Source organism: Medicago sativa, chromosome 2, assembly GCF_051527215.1.
Source record: "Medicago sativa cultivar Bolivia chromosome 2, Bolivia_mono, whole genome shotgun sequence".
Classification (NCBI taxonomy): Eukaryota; Viridiplantae; Streptophyta; class Magnoliopsida; order Fabales; family Fabaceae; genus Medicago; species Medicago sativa.
In genome coordinates this window covers 68173798-68194349 of record NC_140750.1, presented here as the reverse complement: position 1 = coordinate 68194349, position 20552 = coordinate 68173798, and the positions used below count along the sequence as shown (strand labels likewise).

Sequence of the window (20552 nt, the reverse complement as noted above, 5' to 3'; positions counted from 1 at the left end):
TGATAAAATTCTTTATATATATATATATATATATATATATATATTTGTGGGGGCTAAAATTGATATTAAGTTTGTAATAGAGTGAATTGAGTAGCTCAACTGAGTTGAACTAAGGTTTAAACTAGATATTTAACCCGTGTGTTGCACAGGTTGGATTACAATTTGTATTTGAGAAAAAAATTGTGATAAGTATAATCACATATATTTTATTGATTTATAATATTCTTAAATGTAGTGATACTTTTATTTTTATATCAATTTATACTAAAATAGGAGTATTCCTTAAAACATATGAGAATTTGTATTGATTTATATCGTAGATTTGTGTAAATATTTTAAGGACAAATAATATAGTTGTTGGTGGACCCTATAATATTTAATAAGTTGAAAGACATATATCATAGTTTATCTTAATAATGCAATCATATAAGAAAATTCTTTTATGTTATCGTTTATCTTAATAATGCAATCATATTAGAGTCATTCATGCTTGATGTCAATATTACTCATAAGAAAGGTTACAATAAGTTCAAGTTAGAATATGATTAATCTTTGGTGGTTTTGTCTTTTTCATCTTTTGACCATGTTCTTTGAAATTGTGCAACATGACTTAACTGTATACTTTTACGTTCATATTTCTTATTTAAGGTCTCCTATAATCATTGGAAAGATAATCCTTATGGTGATAAATTAGTTTATTTTGAACTTTCCTATCAAACCTTCATTTCTAAAATTTTATTCTGACATTTATTGGTACAAATTATTTTAGCCAGCGGTTTGGTTTACCTTCTTGTCATTTTGCTTAATTCATATATTTGTTCGTTTATTTTTTTATTTAATCATATATAGACATTATGAAATAATAAAGGGTGATACTTTTTTGTAACCTATGCTTAATTACATTAATATTAGTGATTATTAGATGGAATAAGAGTGGAATTTTTTTCCTAAGAGTTGCACATCATCACGGTTCTAGCTTAATAAAACATCCAAGCTGTCAAAATTTCAAAGATACATACATTTCAATATTAATAGGTTTTTTCTAGATTACCTTCTCTTGTTTAGAGGGTATTTACCCTCTCATGATATCAACCAATCAAAATGTAATATACATTGGAAATATTAAATGTCAAATAAATGAGTAAATTTTTTCTATAAAAAAAAATCAATTTTAGGTAACTTTTAATACTTTTAATTTTTATTTAATTATAGACAAGATTACATTATAGGTCATTTATCTTATTTATTTGTAACATTTTGATCCTTTATCTTTATTTTTTTTCCGTTTAGGTCTTTTATCTCTCATAAAAGCACATATACATCCTTTTTCTCATTTTTTATTAAAAAAATACATAATTTTATTTTTTAAAATATATTTTTATTAAAAATGAAAAAAAAAATCCAGAAATATGATGAAGATGTTCATCATCTCCATCTTCTTTCTTTGAATCTTCATCATCTTCATTGAATCAGAAAAAATTCTACACAAATATATCTCCAAATATCATGAATTAATGTTATGTTCACCTCAAATCTTCTTTTAAACACAAAAATCAAAACCCTATAGAAAAGAGATTTAGTTTCATCACAAAAAAAAAAGTTATATAAATTGTCACACCGTATATTATTATTATTTTCTAACTCAATATTCAAACCCGGCATAAAAATAACCCCAAAATTGAGAGCAGCTTTGCACATCAATTTTGTTGTTTCCAGAACAATCTTAACTTTTGTAAAGTTTAACCCTTCCGCCAGTGACTAAGCCTCCACCATCCGCCTTGCAACATTTTTGTGAAATTAAGGTTTTGATTTTTGTGTTTAAAAGAAGATTTGAGGTGAATATAACATTAATTCACGATATTTGGAGATATATTTTAGTAGAATTTTTTTTATTTAAAGAAGATGATGAAGATTCAAAGGAAGAAGATGAAGATGATGAACATCTTCATCATATTTCTGGATTTTTTTTCATTTTTAATAAAAATATATTTTTAAAAATAAAATTATGTATTTTTTAATAAAAAATGAGAAAAAAGATGTATATGTGCTTTTAAGAGAGATAAATGACCTAAACGGGAAAAAATAAAGATAAATGACCAAATTGTTACAAAAAAAAAAAAGATAAAGGACCCGTAATGTAATCTTGCCTTAAATATATTTAGTTGTTCAATCTTAATTAATTTACACTACAAGACTGGCTTAGAACAATTAAAACACATCAAATTTATTTCATCTGAATGTCCTTAAATTTATCGGTTACATTCATAAAATTTCTTCTTTCCATTTTGATTGTTCAATTTTGTCGTTCTAAACTGCCGCATTTTTCAATTTTCGTGAGAATCGTCGTCGTTCGTTTGATTCCAAATATCGTGAGAATTACCGTTATTTCCAGAACCACGTCAGGTATGGTAAGTTGATTTTTCTTTTTGATTTGATTTTTCTTGGTTGTGAGGTAGTTAATTATAACAATTGAGTAAGTCATCCGTTATACTTTAAGGATTGCTAGTAGGTGTTGCCGTTGTGATGTTTTGGGAGTTTGCTAGCATTTTTTTCGGTTGCTGCTGAAATGGTTATGTCATGAGGCTTTTGTTCTTTTGTTTGGACTTAAAGGCTTTGGCTGATAGTGAGGCAAGTCTATGCGTGTTAGCAGATTTTATTAGGTTGGCTGCTTAAATAAAAAAAAAGTCATGATACCTGACGCGGTTCTAGAAACAACGACAATTCTCACTATAATTTGAAACTGCAGCAGTTTGGAACGACAAAATTGAACAATCAAAATGGGAAGAAAACGAAAAAGAAACAAGAATTGAACAATAGGGAAGAATAAAGAAGAAATTTGAATGAAAGAGATGTTTTTGTTCTCACGTTCGGGGTTGTGGAATGGAAGAAATTTTATGAATGTAAGTGATGAATTTAAGGACATCCAGATGAAAGAAATTTGATGTAAAAATTTTATTTGTTATAATCTCCCTTAAGAGAAGCTTGAATTACATTTCTCTCTCTTCTTATGTTAAAATCTACACTTTACTTCCTCAATATTTTTTTTAATAATCTAGCAAAAAAAAAAAAATCTAACACACTTAAAAAAAAAAAAAAAAAGTATTGCGGGTCTATTTTAACATAATCAAAATTTGAATACATATTTTTCGCTATTTTTTATTCACAATTACATTAACATATAGTTTTAAACCCTATTATAAAATATGAAACAACCAAAAAATAAAATTACAATAATTACTAAATACAGTAAAATATGGTTATTTAAAAATTAGTTTTATACAATATTAAAGTGTAGTATATATTTAATTATTAAGGGAGATGGTTGTAATTCAAGCATCTTATAGGGAGAGGAGTGTAGATTTTATTTTTAAAGGGAGGGAAGTTTATATTTTAACATAAGAGGGGAGGGGAGGAGAGGGTAATTTACTCTAAATAAAAATTAAAAGTATTAAAAGTTACCTTATGATTAAGGGTGTGTTTGTTTCAAGTTTATCAAATTTAATCCTAGGAATAACATTCCTTGGAATATAAAGATGGGAAATTTATTCCAAGGTATTTAGAAAAAAGATGTTTGGTTAACATTATAATATTCCAAGGAACCTTAAAAATAGGGATTATAATAGGTAATTAGAGATAATTTTATTCCCATCTTCATGGGAACTTTATTCCCACCCTTTTCCTTGGGAAAACTTTTCTATTCCCAGGAATACTTTATACCCGGGAATAAAATTTAGTAAACTTGTAACAAACATAGGCATATGTATTTTTATGATTTTATTCCTGGGAATCTACAAATATAACTTGAAACAAACACACCCTAAGATTAACTTTTTTATTTTTAGAAAAAATTGATTCATTTATTTGACATTTAATGTTGTCTATGCATATTACATTTTGATTGGTTGATAACGTAGTTCTCACCATATTAATATGATTTAAAGATCATAGATACATTCCTTAAAAAAAATAATCATAGATACGTGTTCAACCTAAGACACTAATTTAAATGAATGCTCTTTTAGTAATATTACAATAAAAAATAATAGCAAAGAATCAAATTAACATATTGTTTCATTTTCTTTTTTCTTTTAATTTTATAAATGCTCAAGTCCATTATACTTTGTTAAGAAAAATATAATATTGTTGGAAAATACTACTGCTATAATAACTCAAGTCTATTATATTAATATGAGAACAATAATGTTGAATTTTAATACAGTGGACAAATTTTGTGAGTGAAAATAAAGAGACCAAAACTATAATTAAACCATTATTTTATGATATTTAGTTTACTCCAAAAATAAAAAATTATTTATCTACCATATCATGAATTTGGCTTTATTCTCAACTAAGTATTAAAATATGCACGATTTTTTTCCTATCAAAACAAATATTGAATCATTAACGTTATGATAAAAAATTAGGAGGAAATTGACCAACTATTTTTTAATTGAAGACAAATTTTGTGAGTGAAAATAAAGAGACCAAAACTATAATTAAACCATTATTTTATGATATTTAGTTTACTCCAAAAATAAAAAATTATTTATCTACCATATCATGAATTTGGCTTTATTCTCAACTAAGTATTAAAATATGCACGATTTTTTTCCTATCAAAACAAATATTGAATCATTAACGTTATGATAAAAAATTAGGAGGAAATTGACCAACTATTTTTTAATTGAATTGATTGAATATGGCAATTTCAAAGACCGAATTGATAATTTAATTCTAACAAACAATTGCTCAAATTCCATAACCTATAGAGTATAAGTACAATGCAACTTTCACACATGAATAAACATAGCTTTTGAGATTCAAGAAAACCTCAATTTATCTAAGTTTGAGAAGAAAAAAAAGGGAATTTGCGTAATTCAAACTAAATTAAGTTATTTATGAAATAGAATAAGAGAGGTATGAAGTTTTTTTAGAGGTGAGACATCATCAATATTCTAGCTTAAGAATAACTCAAAGTTAGACACACAAATAATTGCTCAAAATTTCACTACTCTCATAGAATATAATACATGTATATATGGCTTAGTGAGACATATGTATGCCTTAAAAAATGGTAAGCTTTACCAAACTAAGTTCCTCAAAACATAAATCAACGTAACTTATTATAAATGTTAATCATAATTCCTAAAAAAAATGTCATCATGAGTCATATAACAAACAAACCTAACTAAAATAGGTTTTATGAAAATGTAAGATGACCAAATATCCAAATCAATGTATGCAAGTATTTCAAAAGAAACTAAATGCAAAACTAAATTTGAGAGAAAGACTTTTATGTAAAGACGATGAACAAACTAATTCCAAAAATATATCACACTTCCAAAGAAAAAAAAGTCTTTTAAAGGATTTTCAATAATAAATCATGAGGAAAAAAATACTTTGACTCAACTATCAAAAAGGCCATCAACAAATAGTTTTAAAAAGGAAGAAAACTATTAAAATAAATTAATCTATACTATATATAAAAAACTACCCCTTCCAGCACTTTTGGGTTGGATTTTTTTTCCAAAAATGCCCTTGATTTTCAATACAAACACATGTAATAAATAGATAAGAATAAATTTAAATATTTAAATATTAAAATAGAAGTGCAACAAACACAAATGTCCAGTTTTTTCCTTTATCATTTAAAAAGTGTAACAAACTAGATGATTGTATCAATACTTATTTTTTCATTATCCCAATTATACCCTTAAACAACAACATTTTTTATAATAGAGATTGTTGTTGGTGTCATTAAAAAAATCATTTAAAAAGTGTAACAAACTAGATGATTTTATCAATACTTATTTTTTCATTATCCCAATTATACTTATTTTTCCTTCAAATAAGTTGTTGGTGAAGCAATTTGAGAGGCTGCTCGAGTTTAATATTACAATAAGAGGTTCCGGGGTACTTGGGAGGAAATAATCAATTTCTGGAATTATGTTTTATTGTCACAGAATAGAGATCACTTTGATTCATTTATTGTTGCTTCTACATTGGAATAGGGTTCTCTTTGGTCATTCTAAGCTTGTTGCCAAATGTTTCTTTGCTATTTCTATAGCTGCAACTGATTGCTGCTTTTGTTTTCTTTGTTGGCTAGTTTCCTTGTATTGTCGGTCCATTAGCCTTTTTGCTTCTGGGTTCTTTTGTATTTTTCGAATGCCCTTTCTTTGATTTGTACACCATATTGTTGTATTATATCACTCTTACTGAACTCAAATACATCTTGTGCTTATTCAAAGAAACTAGTAAAGTTTCATTATGTCTTCTCGATAAGAGAAATAAATTACATTTCATCATATTTTGAAGAAAATACCCGATTAATCATTAAAGATTAGTTCAGTTTGTAAAGGTCGAGAAGGAGATATTGTGGTGTCCCCTCTTCTTCTCTTTACGTGCACCTTCGTCTCTCACACTGTAGCTACCTTTTGGTGGATTAAAAGTGTTGTTGAAGGCTTGGATTAAGTAGATTTCACAAGGATTTTGATTGCTTTTGTGTAATTAATCGTATCGTAGTGTTGCCAGTTGTGCATTTATTCATCTATCCAATTAGACCCCTACATTGAGTTGATCTCATTTTCAACACAAAATTGGTCAATATTTATGTTACCTCTACATTAATTTTGACCGGAAAGTAAGAACAATATATATATAATCATTTTTTGGTTGATTATAGCCTTAAAATGGTTCATAGTAGACTATGAAATTAACTACGAACTTGTTTTTAAATATAGTTTGTCGTCAACTTGCTGCTAATTTCACGAACCATTATGAATCAATCACATGAAATGATGTTCCATGTTATCACCCACCTCAAGTTGGATTAATTTTGAAATTCTGCCCAAACCAATTGAAGTAATTATCACAAGACCTTTTATATGAGCCATGCATTCCATGATCTCATTTAATCTTCAAACTAAAGCTTGCAAAATGAAGGATTCTTGCTATTGCTGAATGCAGCTGAAAATAGAAAGAAACCGTTTGTTAAAAATCCATATTTAATTCATGTTTTGTTAGATTTTTTTTTGGAGAGATTGTTAAAATATTCTACACATTTCTAGGAAATTTCATTAAAAAATATGAAGGCTAGACATGAGTTGACTAAAAAAGTAGGGATCAATAGTAGTGATGAAAAACATTTGAGACTAAAAGTCTAACAAAAATTTGAAAAGGATTCCTAGACTAACCATGTTTATTAGAACAATTCAATTAGGTCTAAGTCGAAAGCTATGGTCAGTAGTCATTCGATCTCACAAAATCATGTTTATATTTGATCAGGATATAAAAAGCATTAAGAACAATTGAATTGAATAAAGACTAGAAATTCATTAATAAACAATAGAGTTTCACAGCACATAATATCAATTAGGGTTACATAGGTTCATCTCCGACCTAATCTCTAAGAGATTTAGCTACTCATAATTGAGTTGCGTGAGAAGCTTCCGTTTATCTTATGCTTGCAAGAAACTAAGTTGTCAGTGTGTGATGCTTCGTTGTGTTTGTCGTTGTGGGGAAGCTCCAATCATGACTTCTCTTATCGTCCTTCTGTTGGTGCCTCGGGGGGTTTGTTGACGTTGTGGGATAGTTCGGAGGTAGAAGTGTGGTCTACTACTAGCCTGGAACATGTTCTTGTTATTCATGGTCGGATCATCTCGTCGGGTAATGAGTTCTACTTGTTTAATGTTTATGCTCCGTGTGACGCTCATGGTAAGCAGGAATTGTGGGAGTCTATGTCTGTAAGGTTGTCTCTCTTGCAAGGTAAAATTGTCTGTGTGTGTGGTGATTTTAATGCCACTCGCGGGGTAGAGGAAAGACGTCCTATTCGAGCTGAGGGTGCGTCACCGGATGTTGTGCTTTTCAATAATTTTATCGATGACAATTTGTTATTTGATTTACCTTTATGTGGCCGCCGTTATACTTGGTTCAAGGGTGATGGTTTGTCGATGAGCAGAATTGACCGTTTCTTGCTCTCTGAAGAATGGTGCAATACTTGGCCTAATTGCTTGCAGATTGCTCTTTTGCGTGGAGTTTCTGATCATTGTCCTATTCAATTGTCCGTGGATGAGGAAAATTGGGGTCCGCGCCCGACTCGTATGCTAAAGTGTTGGCAAGACATGCCGAGTTATCATCAATTTGTTTCTGATAGATGGCGCGCTCTCTCAGTTGAGGGATGGGGCGGTTTTGTTCTTAAGGAGAAATTCAAGCTTATTAAATTGGCTCTGAAGGAGTGGCATTTGGCTCACTCTCACAATATATCGGCAAAGATGGATACTATCAAAGCTAGACAGTCGTCGTTGGATGATAAGGGGGCGGACGGTGTGTTGTCTTTTGAGGAAGTGGAGGAGCTTCGCAATATTTCCCACGAGATTCATTCTTTGTCCCGAGTGAATACTAGTATTTGTTGGCAGCAGTCGCGTTTACTCTGGCTTAAAGAGGGTGACTCTAATTCTAAGTTTTTTCACACGGTGTTATCCAATCGCCGTCGACGGAATTCTATTGTTTCTTTTGTGGAGAATGAGGTTGTTGTTGAAGGTGTTCACCCAATCCGGCATGCAGTTTTTTCTCATTTCAGCAATCATTTTAAGAAGCATCTTGTTAGTCGCCCAGGGGTGGGAAGTATGAATTTCAAAATGTTATCTCATATGGAGGGGGTCGGTTTGGTTAAACCCTTTTCTGTGGAAGAAGTCAAGGCGGCAGTGTGGGAGTGTGATAGCTTCAAGAGTCCTGGACCGGATGGTGTGAATTTTGGCTTCATCAAAGAGTTCTGGATCCTTCTTCAGGAGGATATTATGCGCTTTCTATCGGAGTTCCATCGGAATGGCAAGTTGGCAAAAGGTATAAATTCAACTTTTATTGCTCTTATTCCGAAGGTTGATAGCCCTCAGAAGTTGTCTGATTTCCGACCTATTTCCTTGGTGGGTTGTTTGTATAAGATTTTGGCCAAGGTTCTTGCAAATCGTCTGAGGTTAGTGGTTGGTAAAGTGATATCAGAAACTCAAACAGCGTTTGTTAAAGACAGACAAATTCTTGACGGCGTCCTTATTGCAAATGAGGTGGTGGATGAAGCTTCTAAATTGAAGAAGGATCTCTTGCTCTTTAAAGTTGATTTTGAAAAAGCCTATGATTCTGTCGACTGGGGTTATTTGGATGATGTGATGAGGAAGATGGCTTTTCCGACTTTATGGCGGAAATGGATTAAGGAGTGTGTTTCTACCGCAACGGCGTCTGTTTTGGTTAACGGTAGTCCTACTGATGAGTTTCCTCTAGAGAGGGGTATTCGCCAAGGGGATCCATTATCCCCTTTTTTATTCCTTTTGGCTGCGGAAGGGCTAAATGTTATGATGACTGAGATGGTAAATGCGAATTTGTTTGAGGGTTACAAGGTGGGGGCGCAAAATAGCTTGGTGGTCTCCCATTTGCAATTCGCAGATGATACACTTTTGTTGGGTTGTAAGAGTTGGGCGAATGTCCGTGCCCTTCGTGCTGTGTTATTATTGTTTGAGGCTATGTCTGGGTTGAAGGTTAATTTTAATAAGAGCTTGTTGGTTGGTGTAAATATATCTGATTCCTGGTTGGCTGAGGCAGCAACTATTTTAAATTGTAAAGTGGGAAAGGTGCCATTCTTGTACTTGGGCCTCTTTATTGGGGGTGATCCTCGTAGGTTAGCGTTCTGGGACCCTGTGATGCATACTTTAAAATCTAGATTGTCGTCGTGGAAAAGCCGTTTCCTTTCTTTTGGAGGCCGCCTAACTCTTCTGAAATCCGTCTTGAGATCGATGCCTGTCTACGCTCTTTCTTTCTTCAAGGCTCCGTCAGGTATAATCTCTTCCATTGAATCTTTATTTCGAAAATTTTTTTGGGGGGGGGGGGGGAGTGAGGTTCTCAGTAAAATTAATTGGATTGATTGGAAAACTATTTGTTTACGTAAGGAGGATGGAGGTTTGGGGGTTAGGCAGTTAAAGGAGTTTAATTTAGCTCTCTTAGGGAAGTGGTGTTGGCGGATGTTGACTGATAGAGGAGGTTTTTGGTATAGGGTGCTGGTTGCTAGGTATGGTGAGGAGGCAGGGAGGTTGGAGGATGGGGGCCGGAGTGCTTCTTGTTGGTGGAAGGAGGTGGTGAAGATTAGAGATGGGTTAGGTGAGGAGGGAGAGGGTTGGTTTGCAGGGTCGGTTTTGAGGAAGGTAGGTGATGGGGAAAATACTTCTTTTTGGCTTGATAGGTGGGTCGGAGATGTTCCTCTTTGTCGGCGTTTTAGTCGGTTGTTCCATTTAGCGGAGAACAAGCAGGCTACTGTTGCTTCTATGTTCTCTCTAGATGTGGGGGTGGATGGTGGAGCTTGGCAGTGGAGGCGCCGGTTGTGGGTGTGGGAGGAAGAGTTGCTAGCGGAGTGTAGGGCTATTATTACTAATATTTTTCTGCAGCCTTTTGTCTCAGATAGCTGGCAGTGGCATCCTGATCCTATTGGTGGCTATTCGGTGCGTTCGGGGTATGCAGTTATTACATCTCATGATCATCAGCTGCGGGATGATGCTCAGAGTTTGGTGATAGAGGTTTGGCAAGTGCACCAAATACTATCGAAGTAGTAAAAATATCGATCCCACGAGGACTGTGTTAATCTCAATTCAGCAATAAGGTAAAATATTTAGGATGCGTAAAAGTTATTTTTGGTTTGCCACTAGGCAGTAGATTTGATTGCATAAAATTAAATAACATAAAATAAAGATTTGGTTAGAAAATAATAGAGAGATGAGATCAGGTCTTTCGAATCATCTATGTTCCCCTAATTGTTATGCTGCACCTATTCTTATGGATGATCTTCTAATCCCACGATAGTTAACAAAATAGTCCTAATCAATCCCTTGAGTTAGGACCCTCTTCTCACACTACAGCCCCTAATCCCTTAGGTGGTCTAATAATATTTGAAGGTTTAAGCACGTTAACCTAATATCACTAACAAACGATTATCTATTCCTAGACTAACCATGTTTATTAGAACAATTCAATTTGGTCTAAGTCGAAAGCTATGGTCAGTACTCATTCGTTCTCACAAAATCATGTTTATATTTGATCAGGATATAAAAAGCATTAAGAACAATTGAATTGAATAAAGACTAAATAATCATTCACAATAAATAGAGTTTCACAGCATCATGTATCAATTAGGGTTACAAAGAATCATCTCAGACCTAATCTCTAAGAGATTTAGCTACTCATAATTGAGTTTACAAATAGCATAATCAATGAAAGAATTAAAACATACATAAACTGGAAAAGAATGGAGGAAATCGCCCCGTTCTTCAGTCTCCAGGTCTGCACATCGCACTTTCTCTCTCCAGAATTCGTAACCCTTGTTTTTGGAATAAACTTCAGCTTAAATAGGCACAGAAATTCGCCTAAAATCGTGTCACGTTTTAAGTAAATCGTGACACGTTTTTACAAACAGCTGAAGAAATCGTGTCACGTTTTTGCAATCGTGACACGTTTTACCCCAACGCCGAGAGCATGTTTTTCTGGTCTGGTAAAATCGTGTCACGTTTTGGCAAATCGTGACACGTTTTTGGCGTTTTTCCAGCATCTTCAATTTTTCCTCTTTTTCGCACTTTATCATGCTCAAAATAACTATGAACTCCAATATTCTTCAGAAAATTACTTTCTTCAAAATCTTCAACTTTTCATGCTTTTCTTGCTTTTCTTGCTGCTTAATCTTGCTTGTGAACTCCAAAATGTGATGAAAATGACACTAAAAATAGCGAATAATTGACTGTCATCATTTGGTTTGGCATCCTCAAGTGCCGTCGAAGGTGTCGATTTTAGCTTGGCGATTACTCCGAGACAGATTGCCAACTAAAATTAACCTTTATGACCGAGGCATCCTTCCTGTCACAGCCATATCCTGCGTTGGAGGATGTGGCCATATTGAATCTGCAAACCATTTATTTATTCATTGTGATTGTTTTGGAGTTATTTGGCAGCAGGTGCGGTCCTGGATAGGCTTCTCAGGAGTCGATCACCGAGATATTGATGCTCATTTTATTCACTTTACTAATTATTTAGGTGGAACCAAGAAGCGACGTTCTTTCTTTCAGCTCATTTGGTTATTATGTGTTTGGACCATTTGGAAAGAGCGTAATAATAGAGTCTTTAATAATGTTATTAGTCCTATTGAGGAGCTAGTTGAAAAGGTTAAATTTCATTCTTATTGGTGGCTGCGTGCTAATAACGCCGCTTTTGTGTATGGTTGTCACCAGTGGCGGTCGGACCCGTTGTTATGCTTGGGTTTCGACTAATGTCTGTTTTTGTTTTTTGAACCATTGCTTTGTAACAGATATTGTTTCCGTTTTGCGTCTCTGTGGCACGCCTTGTGCTAAAGAGGCGTTGGGTTTGGTGTGAATATATATCATTTTAGTTTCTTCAAAAAAAAAAAAAAAGTTGATATATTTACAGTTACAAAAACATATTAAACCTTTAAATATATATTTATGAACCGAGTGAGTATTAAGCAATGGTGGACTAATATTTTAAGTTTGTCTTTGTTGAAGAAATTTTCAATAACAAATTTACAAGGAAGTGGTGCACCGATCCAAGTATAAGTTTTCCATTATTTTATCGTCTCCTAGCTACCTCGTTTCTTCCACTTTCATGTTTAATGAATAATAATTTTGCAATGATTGAGCTTATTACGTGCAACACACGTTGTTCGTTGACTTTCCTTCTTCCAATCTGTAGTATATTCCTTCAACATAAGGACATTATGAGTTCTTCTTTCTTTCTCATAATAGTTAGTGAGACCTTGGCTTTCATCCAGTAGCTGTGCAGCAAATTTTTGAAATGAACAAGATGGATTCAAACTCAAAACTTTCAGGTATGTATATATGATTCATCATCATCATTTATGCTTCACTTTCTGCTCATGCTTCACTTAGATACTGCTTTACACATTATGTCGTCAATGAATAAATCATCAATTTAGTCTTGAAACTATTAGATCTCCCTCCAATTTATCTATCATGTTAGTCCTTAACACCCTTAATAGTATGACTAAATTCACATATCTTGTATATATTGAGATTGCTTATTATATATATATATATATATATATATATATATATATATATATATATATATATATATGGGAGCCCCTAATATGGACCCCTAAAATAAAGGTCCATCAGTGGACCTGTGCAATTGACCTGCTACAACCGGTTACTGTCACTTTATTTACTGATTTCTCAAATAAAAGAAGTGTACTTTCAGCTTCCATAGAAAATATGCAGGAAGCATACAACGAGGGTATATCAATGAGTCCAACCTCAACAGATCTATGCAGAAAAACTTATATCTTCAATTTCGTTAATAATTTTAATTTTGTTAGAGTGACCTCAAATTAATTATGTTGAAGCATTTTGTTTTTCTTTTTTAATTTGGCCTAAAACAATTCCTAATGATAATTTTTTTAATTTGGCCTAAAACAATTCCTAATGATAATAGTAAGAAAAGGTAAAGGCTTCTTCCATAGCAAATATGCATAATCAACATAACGAGGATAGAGAAACCAAATTCAACCTCAATAGATCTATCCATGTAGAAAATCATCAATGATTATTTCTCTATCTTATTCAACCAAAATATCTTTGCTGGACTCTAGATCTGGCCGAATATCAACACAGTTGGAGGTAGAAGAACCACCACCAGAGCTTGTATAACAAGACTGAAACCGAAAAAGGTGTAAAATCAAATATCTTCAACCTTGAACTTGGCAGAGTATATTGATCTTCTATGGTTAATTCTTGTAAGCTTGAGCGGTGATCTCCTCTTATGTTCATTAGAAGGTCCAATAAACAGTATTAAGGCTCTTTAGACCATTCTCCTCCACACAGCCACACCATTGATCATTGTTCATTAAATGAATAGACATTGTTGTTTTCGTTGTTGATGTAGTGGATATAATGGAACGAACAAGATAAGAATGGTATTCAGTAATTACACAACTATTTTGTAAGGAAAATATAAATTTTCTATTAATTGAAGAGTAACCGGTTGTAGTAGGTGATTAGCACAAGTCCACCGATGGACCCTTGTTTTTGGGGTCCATATTAGGGGCTCCCTATATATATATATATATATATATATATATATATATATATATATATATATATTAAGGACTAATTCGACGCGAGATTGATACTTAAATTGATGATTTATTCTTTCACTAATAATTATTGTTATTTTTTGTTTTTGTTGTTGCTGAATTTTCTATTTTTTTTATGATAGATATTTTACACTCATTGATGTCCTTTCTCCTACAACCATTTCTCGCCCTGTTGGATCGTTTATTTTTTTTCAATTTGAACCATTGGAGTCCAGGAGCTAAAGCTTCCAAATCTTCCATAGATTTTAATAAAGATCAAAGCTATAGATACGATGTGTTTATCAGTTTCAGAGGTGCTGACACCCGCAATAGTTTTGTCGATCATCTTTATGCTCATCTTACAAGAAAGGGTATTTTCGCCTTCAAAGACGATGAAAGGCTTGAGAAAGGAGAATCCCTCTCCCCACAACTTCTACAAGCAATTAAAAATTCAAGGATTTCTATTGTTGTCTTTTCTAAAAGATATGCCCAATCAACATGGTGTTTGGAAGAGATGGCTATTATTGCAAAATACCGAAAAAAATTCAAACGAACTGTTTTCCCTGTTTTTTACGACATCAATCCATCTGATGTAAGAAAACAGGGTGGGGTGTACCAAAATGCCTTTGGTTTACTCAAGCATAAATTCAAACATGACCGGCGAAAGCTTGCGAGATGGATGAGAGCTATGACCGAATTAGCGGAATTAGTTGGTTGGGATGTTAGGAACAAGTAAGTGTTAAGGTTGTTCTTATAAAGATTCTTTTCTTTTATACCTTCGTGGCATCATATTTAAGGATTAAAGGTATTTTCGCCCCTTGTTATTTGAGAGAATTTTGGTTTACCCGCTGCCACATTTTCTGTTTTGTTCATTTAAATGGCAAGAAGGTTTAAAAGAAAAAATCTTTAAATTACAAGGTTGGGATCCAAAAAAAAACGATTAGGGAGTAAACCAGAATTTGCTCGAATGACAAAGAGCAAAAGTTTTATATAACTCTATTATTAATTTATCAATAGAAGTTATTGACTCATTTCCTTAAAATATGATTTGTTCAAAACTATTTACACATGTCAGCATATATAAATTAATCCTAATTATATTCATCATAATATAACTTTCAGCCTGTTTTCTTAGGTAATAATTTAGAGTTTTATTTCCCCGTCTTTCAGGCCAGAGTTACGAGAGATTAAAAATATTGTTCAGGAGGTAATAAATACATTGGGTCATAAATTCTCAGGGTTCGCTGATGACCTTATTGGAATACAACCTCGAGTAGAAGAATTAGAAACTCTTCTAAAATTAAACTCAAAGGATGATGAATTTCGAGCTATAGGTATTTGGGGGATGGCTGGAATCGGAAAGACAACTCTTGCTTCTGTCTTGTATGACAGAGTCTCATATCAGTTTGATGCAAGTTGTTTTATTGAGAATGTAAGCAAAATTTATGAAGATGGTGGTGCTACTGCTGTACAGAAACAAATCCTTCAGCAAACCATAGATGAAAAAGATCTAGAAACATACAGCCCTTCTGAAATATCTGGAATAGTAAGTAAGAGATTTTGCCAAAGAAAGCTCCTTATAGTTCTTGACAATGCTGATCTATTAGAGCAAATGGAAGAATTGGCTTTAAATCCCGAATTGCTTGGCACAGGAAGTAGGATGATCATTACAACCAGGGATATGCATATTCTAAGAGTGTATGGAACATGGTTATCAGTCTCTCAAAATACTTGTGTATCATATGATATATACGAGGTTCCACTGTTGAATAACAATGATGCTCGGGAATTATTTTATAGAAAAGCTTTCAAAACTAAGGATCCCACTAGCGGATGTGCGACACTGACTCCAGAGGTAGTAAACTACGTTCAAGGTCTTCCATTAGCAGTTCGAGTAGTGGGTTCTTTCTTATGCACTCGAAATGCTAACCAATGGAGAGATGCTTTGAGTAGATTGAGGAATAATCCAGACAACAAAATTATGGATGTGCTTCAGGTAAGTTTCGAGGGATTACATCCTGAAGAAAAAGAAATATTTCTACATATTGCTTGTTTCTTTAAGGGGGAGAAGGAAGATTATGTGAAGCGAATTCTAGATGCTTGTGCGCTGCACCCTCTCATTGGAATTCAAAGTTTGGTTGAGAGGTCACTCATAACTATTAGAAACCAGGAAATTCATATGCATGATATGTTGCAAGAATTGGGGAAGAAAATTGTTCGGCAACAGTTTCCCGACGAACCAAGATTGTGGAGTAGATTGTGGCTTTATCCGGACTTCTACCATGTCATGACTACAGAAACGGTAATAAGATATCTTTCAAAAGTTAAAACTTTTTTTCCCATTAGATAGTTTAACTTTTTTCAATCAAATGAACGTATATAGTTTTATTTATTTATAACTTAAGAAAGTCAAAAAATTTCAAGCATTTTTATTTCTTTTCCTTTTGTAACATGTTAGTTAATTCTTAATATTTTTCAGGTAACAAACATGGTTAAAGCCATAATTCTAGATCAAAAAGAGGATATCTCCGAATATCCTCAGCTGAGTGCTGAAGGATTGTCGGCAATGACAGGACTAACAATTCTTATATTACATCATAAGAATTTTTCAGGAACTCTAAATTTTCTTTCCAACAGCTTGCGGTATCTCCTGTGGTATCGTTACCCATTTGCTACTTTGCCATTAAATTTTGAGCCGTATTGCCGTCTTGTTGAATTGAATATGCCTTGTAGTAACATACAACGTCTATGGGATGGTCACAAGGTATTGTAATGATGTTTTTCATTATCTTCTTTTAGTTAAAGAATAATCCTAAATGGACTATTGTTGAATAATTTTTAAGAAAAAAAAAAACTCTTAAAAATAAAAATTTTATGATATTCAAGTTTGAACACAGCATGCTTAATAGTTGATTGCTCATTCTCTTTTCACAGAATCTCCGCTGTTTGAAAAGGGTTGATCTGAGCAACTCCAAATGTCTTGTGGAGACTCCAAATTTTTCAGGGAGCCGAATAATTGAGCGGCTAGATTTTACCGGATGCATAAACCTATCGTATGTCCATCCATCCATTGGACTTCTGAAAAAACTTGCTTTCCTGAGTTTGGAAGGCTGCAGGAGTTTGGTCAGGGTAGTTCTTGATGGTAACACGGCATCTAAATTATGCTCTCTCAAAGTTCTACACCTCTCTGGATGCACGAAACTTGAAACTTTACCAGATTTTACAGGGGTCTCAAATCTTGAGTATCTTGATATTGATCAATGTATGAGTTTACTGACGATTGATCAATCTATTGGGGATCTTACACAGCTTAAATTCTTGAGTTTAAGAGACTGCACAAATATTCTCAATATACCGAAGAACATTAATTCTATGACATCTCTTGTTACTCTAGATTTATGTGGCTGCTTAAAGTTAGAGAATCTACCCTTGGGACACGTATCAGTGTCAGCCGAAAGTATTGACTTCTTTTCAGTGTCTGCAGAAGTTGCTGACCTCTCTAACTATCTGGAGTCTTTGATTTTTTTGGACCTAAGCTTTTGCAATCTAAGTACAGTCCCTGATGCTATTGGAGAGTTAAGGCATTTAGAAAGACTAAATCTTGAAGGAAACAACTTTATTTCACTTCCATCTTCAATTGGACACCTTTCCAGTCTAGCATATTTAAACTTAGCGCATTGCAGCAAGCTTCAATCTTTGCCTGATCTCCAATTGTGTGCTACTTCTTCATCTGGGGGAAGGTATTTTACAATGTTATCCGGATCTCATAATCACGGTTCAGGACTATATATTTTTAACTGCCCCCTCTTGAAGATCGCAGAAGAAACTCAAGACTTGGCACTTTCATGGCCGATAAAATTAGTTAAGGTGCGCACTTCACATTGCTTCCCTCTCCTATCTCTCTCTCTCTCTCTCTCTGTGTGTGTGTGTGTGTGTGTGTGTGTGTTATTACTTCTGATTTATGTGTTATTTTTCTTCTGGTGGCAGAGTCCTCATCATTTCCGGTGTGGCTTTGACATTGTTGTTCCTGGGGATATTATTCCAGAGTGGTTTGATCATCAATTTAAAGGAAATTCAAGATTAAGGATAACAAACTTTACAAATAAGTATAACAATTGGCTTGGCTTTGCCTTTTGTGTGGTATTCGTGGAAAACTGTGGTTCAAATATCTCATATCCTCTTTATCTTTCTTTTGAAAGTGAACATATGGAAGAAACTTTTGATATACCGCTTCGGTTAGACCCGGACACGGTTGATGGCTCAAATTCAGAGCATCTCTGGCTAATCTATATCTCTAGGCCCCACTGCCATTTTGTTACAACAGAAGCACATATCACATTTAAAGCTCACCCAGATGTGGAGCTGAAAAGATGGGGATTACGAATGGTACTCGAGAATGATATCTCTAATCCATTCAAGTTGAGAACAGACGAGTTTCGTCGACAAGGCTATCTTCAGTTGGATCATGTACATGTAAGTAGCAGAAGCAAGAGGCCCGAAGTCCAGCTACGTTATAATTGGCATGTTACCGAGGAAGAGGAAAACGAGAGTAGGGAAGTGAATTTGAAAAAAAATCACCTCTCAGATATGGGCCTTACCACATAGTTGATGATTATCAGGATTTCCATTAAAAAGTCTATTCAGTTATTTATTTTGTTTATTTCCGCCACTTCCTATACGCATGAAAAATTGATTAAATAAACAAGGACTTCACATTGAAGGTTATGTAGGTATAATAAGGATTTGGAATGCTTTTGTCCAATGAATCATTTTGTAGTTTTTCCAGTTGTGCATATATCCCTCTCTTCAAATTAGAAACCTACATTGAGTTGATCTCATTTTCAACACAAGATTTGTCAATGTACAATCAATTTGAGGTGGATTTTAGCATTAATTACCACTTTATATGCTTCAAGTAGACTATGAAAATAACTATGAATCTGTTTATAAATATAGTTTGTAGTTACAGACTAATTAGCTAAATAAAAATCCATTCTTAACTTCATGAACCACATGAATTGATGTCCAAGTTAGAATCCTCCTCATGCTGCACAGGGATACGTTAGTTTTGAAATTCGGCACAAACCAGTTAACGTAGTTATCAAGACCCATCTCTGCAGCTCTATTATTGGCCGTTAGATTAATCAATCGGTTCGAATAAAACATAAAATATAAAAAATGAAGTGGAAACACTGTAGAAATAAATGACTTGCACCGCTCCACGAGCTTCTTGTTCAAGCATTTTACCTTGTTTAGTCAAACTGTTCATTTTCATTGGCATATAAGATACCAAACCTGTAAAATAGAACCATCATTTAGTCTGAAGATTGAATAGGTGGTGAAATTAGCGTATGAGATCGGGTACGGAAGGCAAGTGAATTAAAACCGAATGTGGAAAATGCGTATTCAACATCATTTCTTCCGGGTTTATTCGATTTGTTTTTTATTTTTAATATCAACCGATGAATTGATCTTACAGTCAATAACAGAGCTGCAGAGATGGCTGCAGAGGTTTCAGCTGCCGAGGATCCAAACATATAGAAAAGAGTATTTCACATTTAATTAAACTGATATGTTATTAAGATAGTACTATGTGTGATAGCTGAAATGTTTCTACTCCATTGACAGTCTTTTGACAGGTGGCGCATAAATTGTCATCTATAATGAGCATTCGACTATGAATTTGTGCAACATGTGACTATGAATCCAGACTTACGAAGTGGAAGAAATTCCCGAGTTGCAACTGATAACAACATTCATCATCCACAAACATAGAATAACAGTACCTACTTTGATGTCTTCAATCACCTGATCAGGTTCATGACAACCTAAAGTCCTAAACCTCATTATTAATACTATTTGACAAGCTAACACAAACAATAAGAAATGAAACAAGCTACCATATCAATATGAATTGAAGATCTTCAAAACTATAATCAGTAATCACCAATTCTTGTGATAAGTGTTAGATGCAATAAGAACTAAGGAGGCAAGTAACAGTTTTGGGAATGACTTGTTATTATTCAATGTGAAACTGAAACAAATAAGTAGAGGAAAACAGACGTGCTGTAACAACCTACAGCCCACGTTCTAGCTAAAAATAAGGAAATAAACTTGACTACAAAACTTGACTAAATCAACTAACAAACAATGCTAAAAAACAGGACTCTTTTGACTAAGCCTTATCATTCCCTCCCTTGAACTAGACTGCATTTGCAGCTAGTTAACTCCTGAAAAGTCACAGACCCCAAGCTTCCATCTCAGCTCCCGAAACGACTCCAATTTTAGCGGTTTGGTGAGGATGTCTGCTAACTGATGCCTTGTACCACAAAACTGAAGTTGTACAACTCCATCATTCACAAGCTCCCTTAAGAAATGGTAGCGCACATCAATGTGCTTGCTCTTGCCATGCATCACC

At 33.6% G+C, this 20552-nt stretch overlaps 1 protein-coding gene across 1 annotated transcript; it reads left to right on the top strand.

Annotated features, from left to right (window-relative positions):
* Positions 1-12507: 12507 nt before the first annotated feature.
* Positions 12508-18927, top strand: LOC146950039 (disease resistance protein Roq1-like). Its single transcript, XM_085745995.1, has 6 exons — positions 12508-12868; positions 14278-14866; positions 15305-16436; positions 16614-16898; positions 17069-18001; positions 18122-18927. The coding sequence occupies exons 1-6, from the start codon at positions 12835-12837 to the stop codon at positions 18737-18739; spliced, it is 3591 nt and encodes a 1196-aa protein (XP_085602121.1). The 5' UTR covers positions 12508-12834; the 3' UTR covers positions 18740-18927.
* The last annotated feature ends 1625 nt before the right edge of the window (positions 18928-20552 follow it).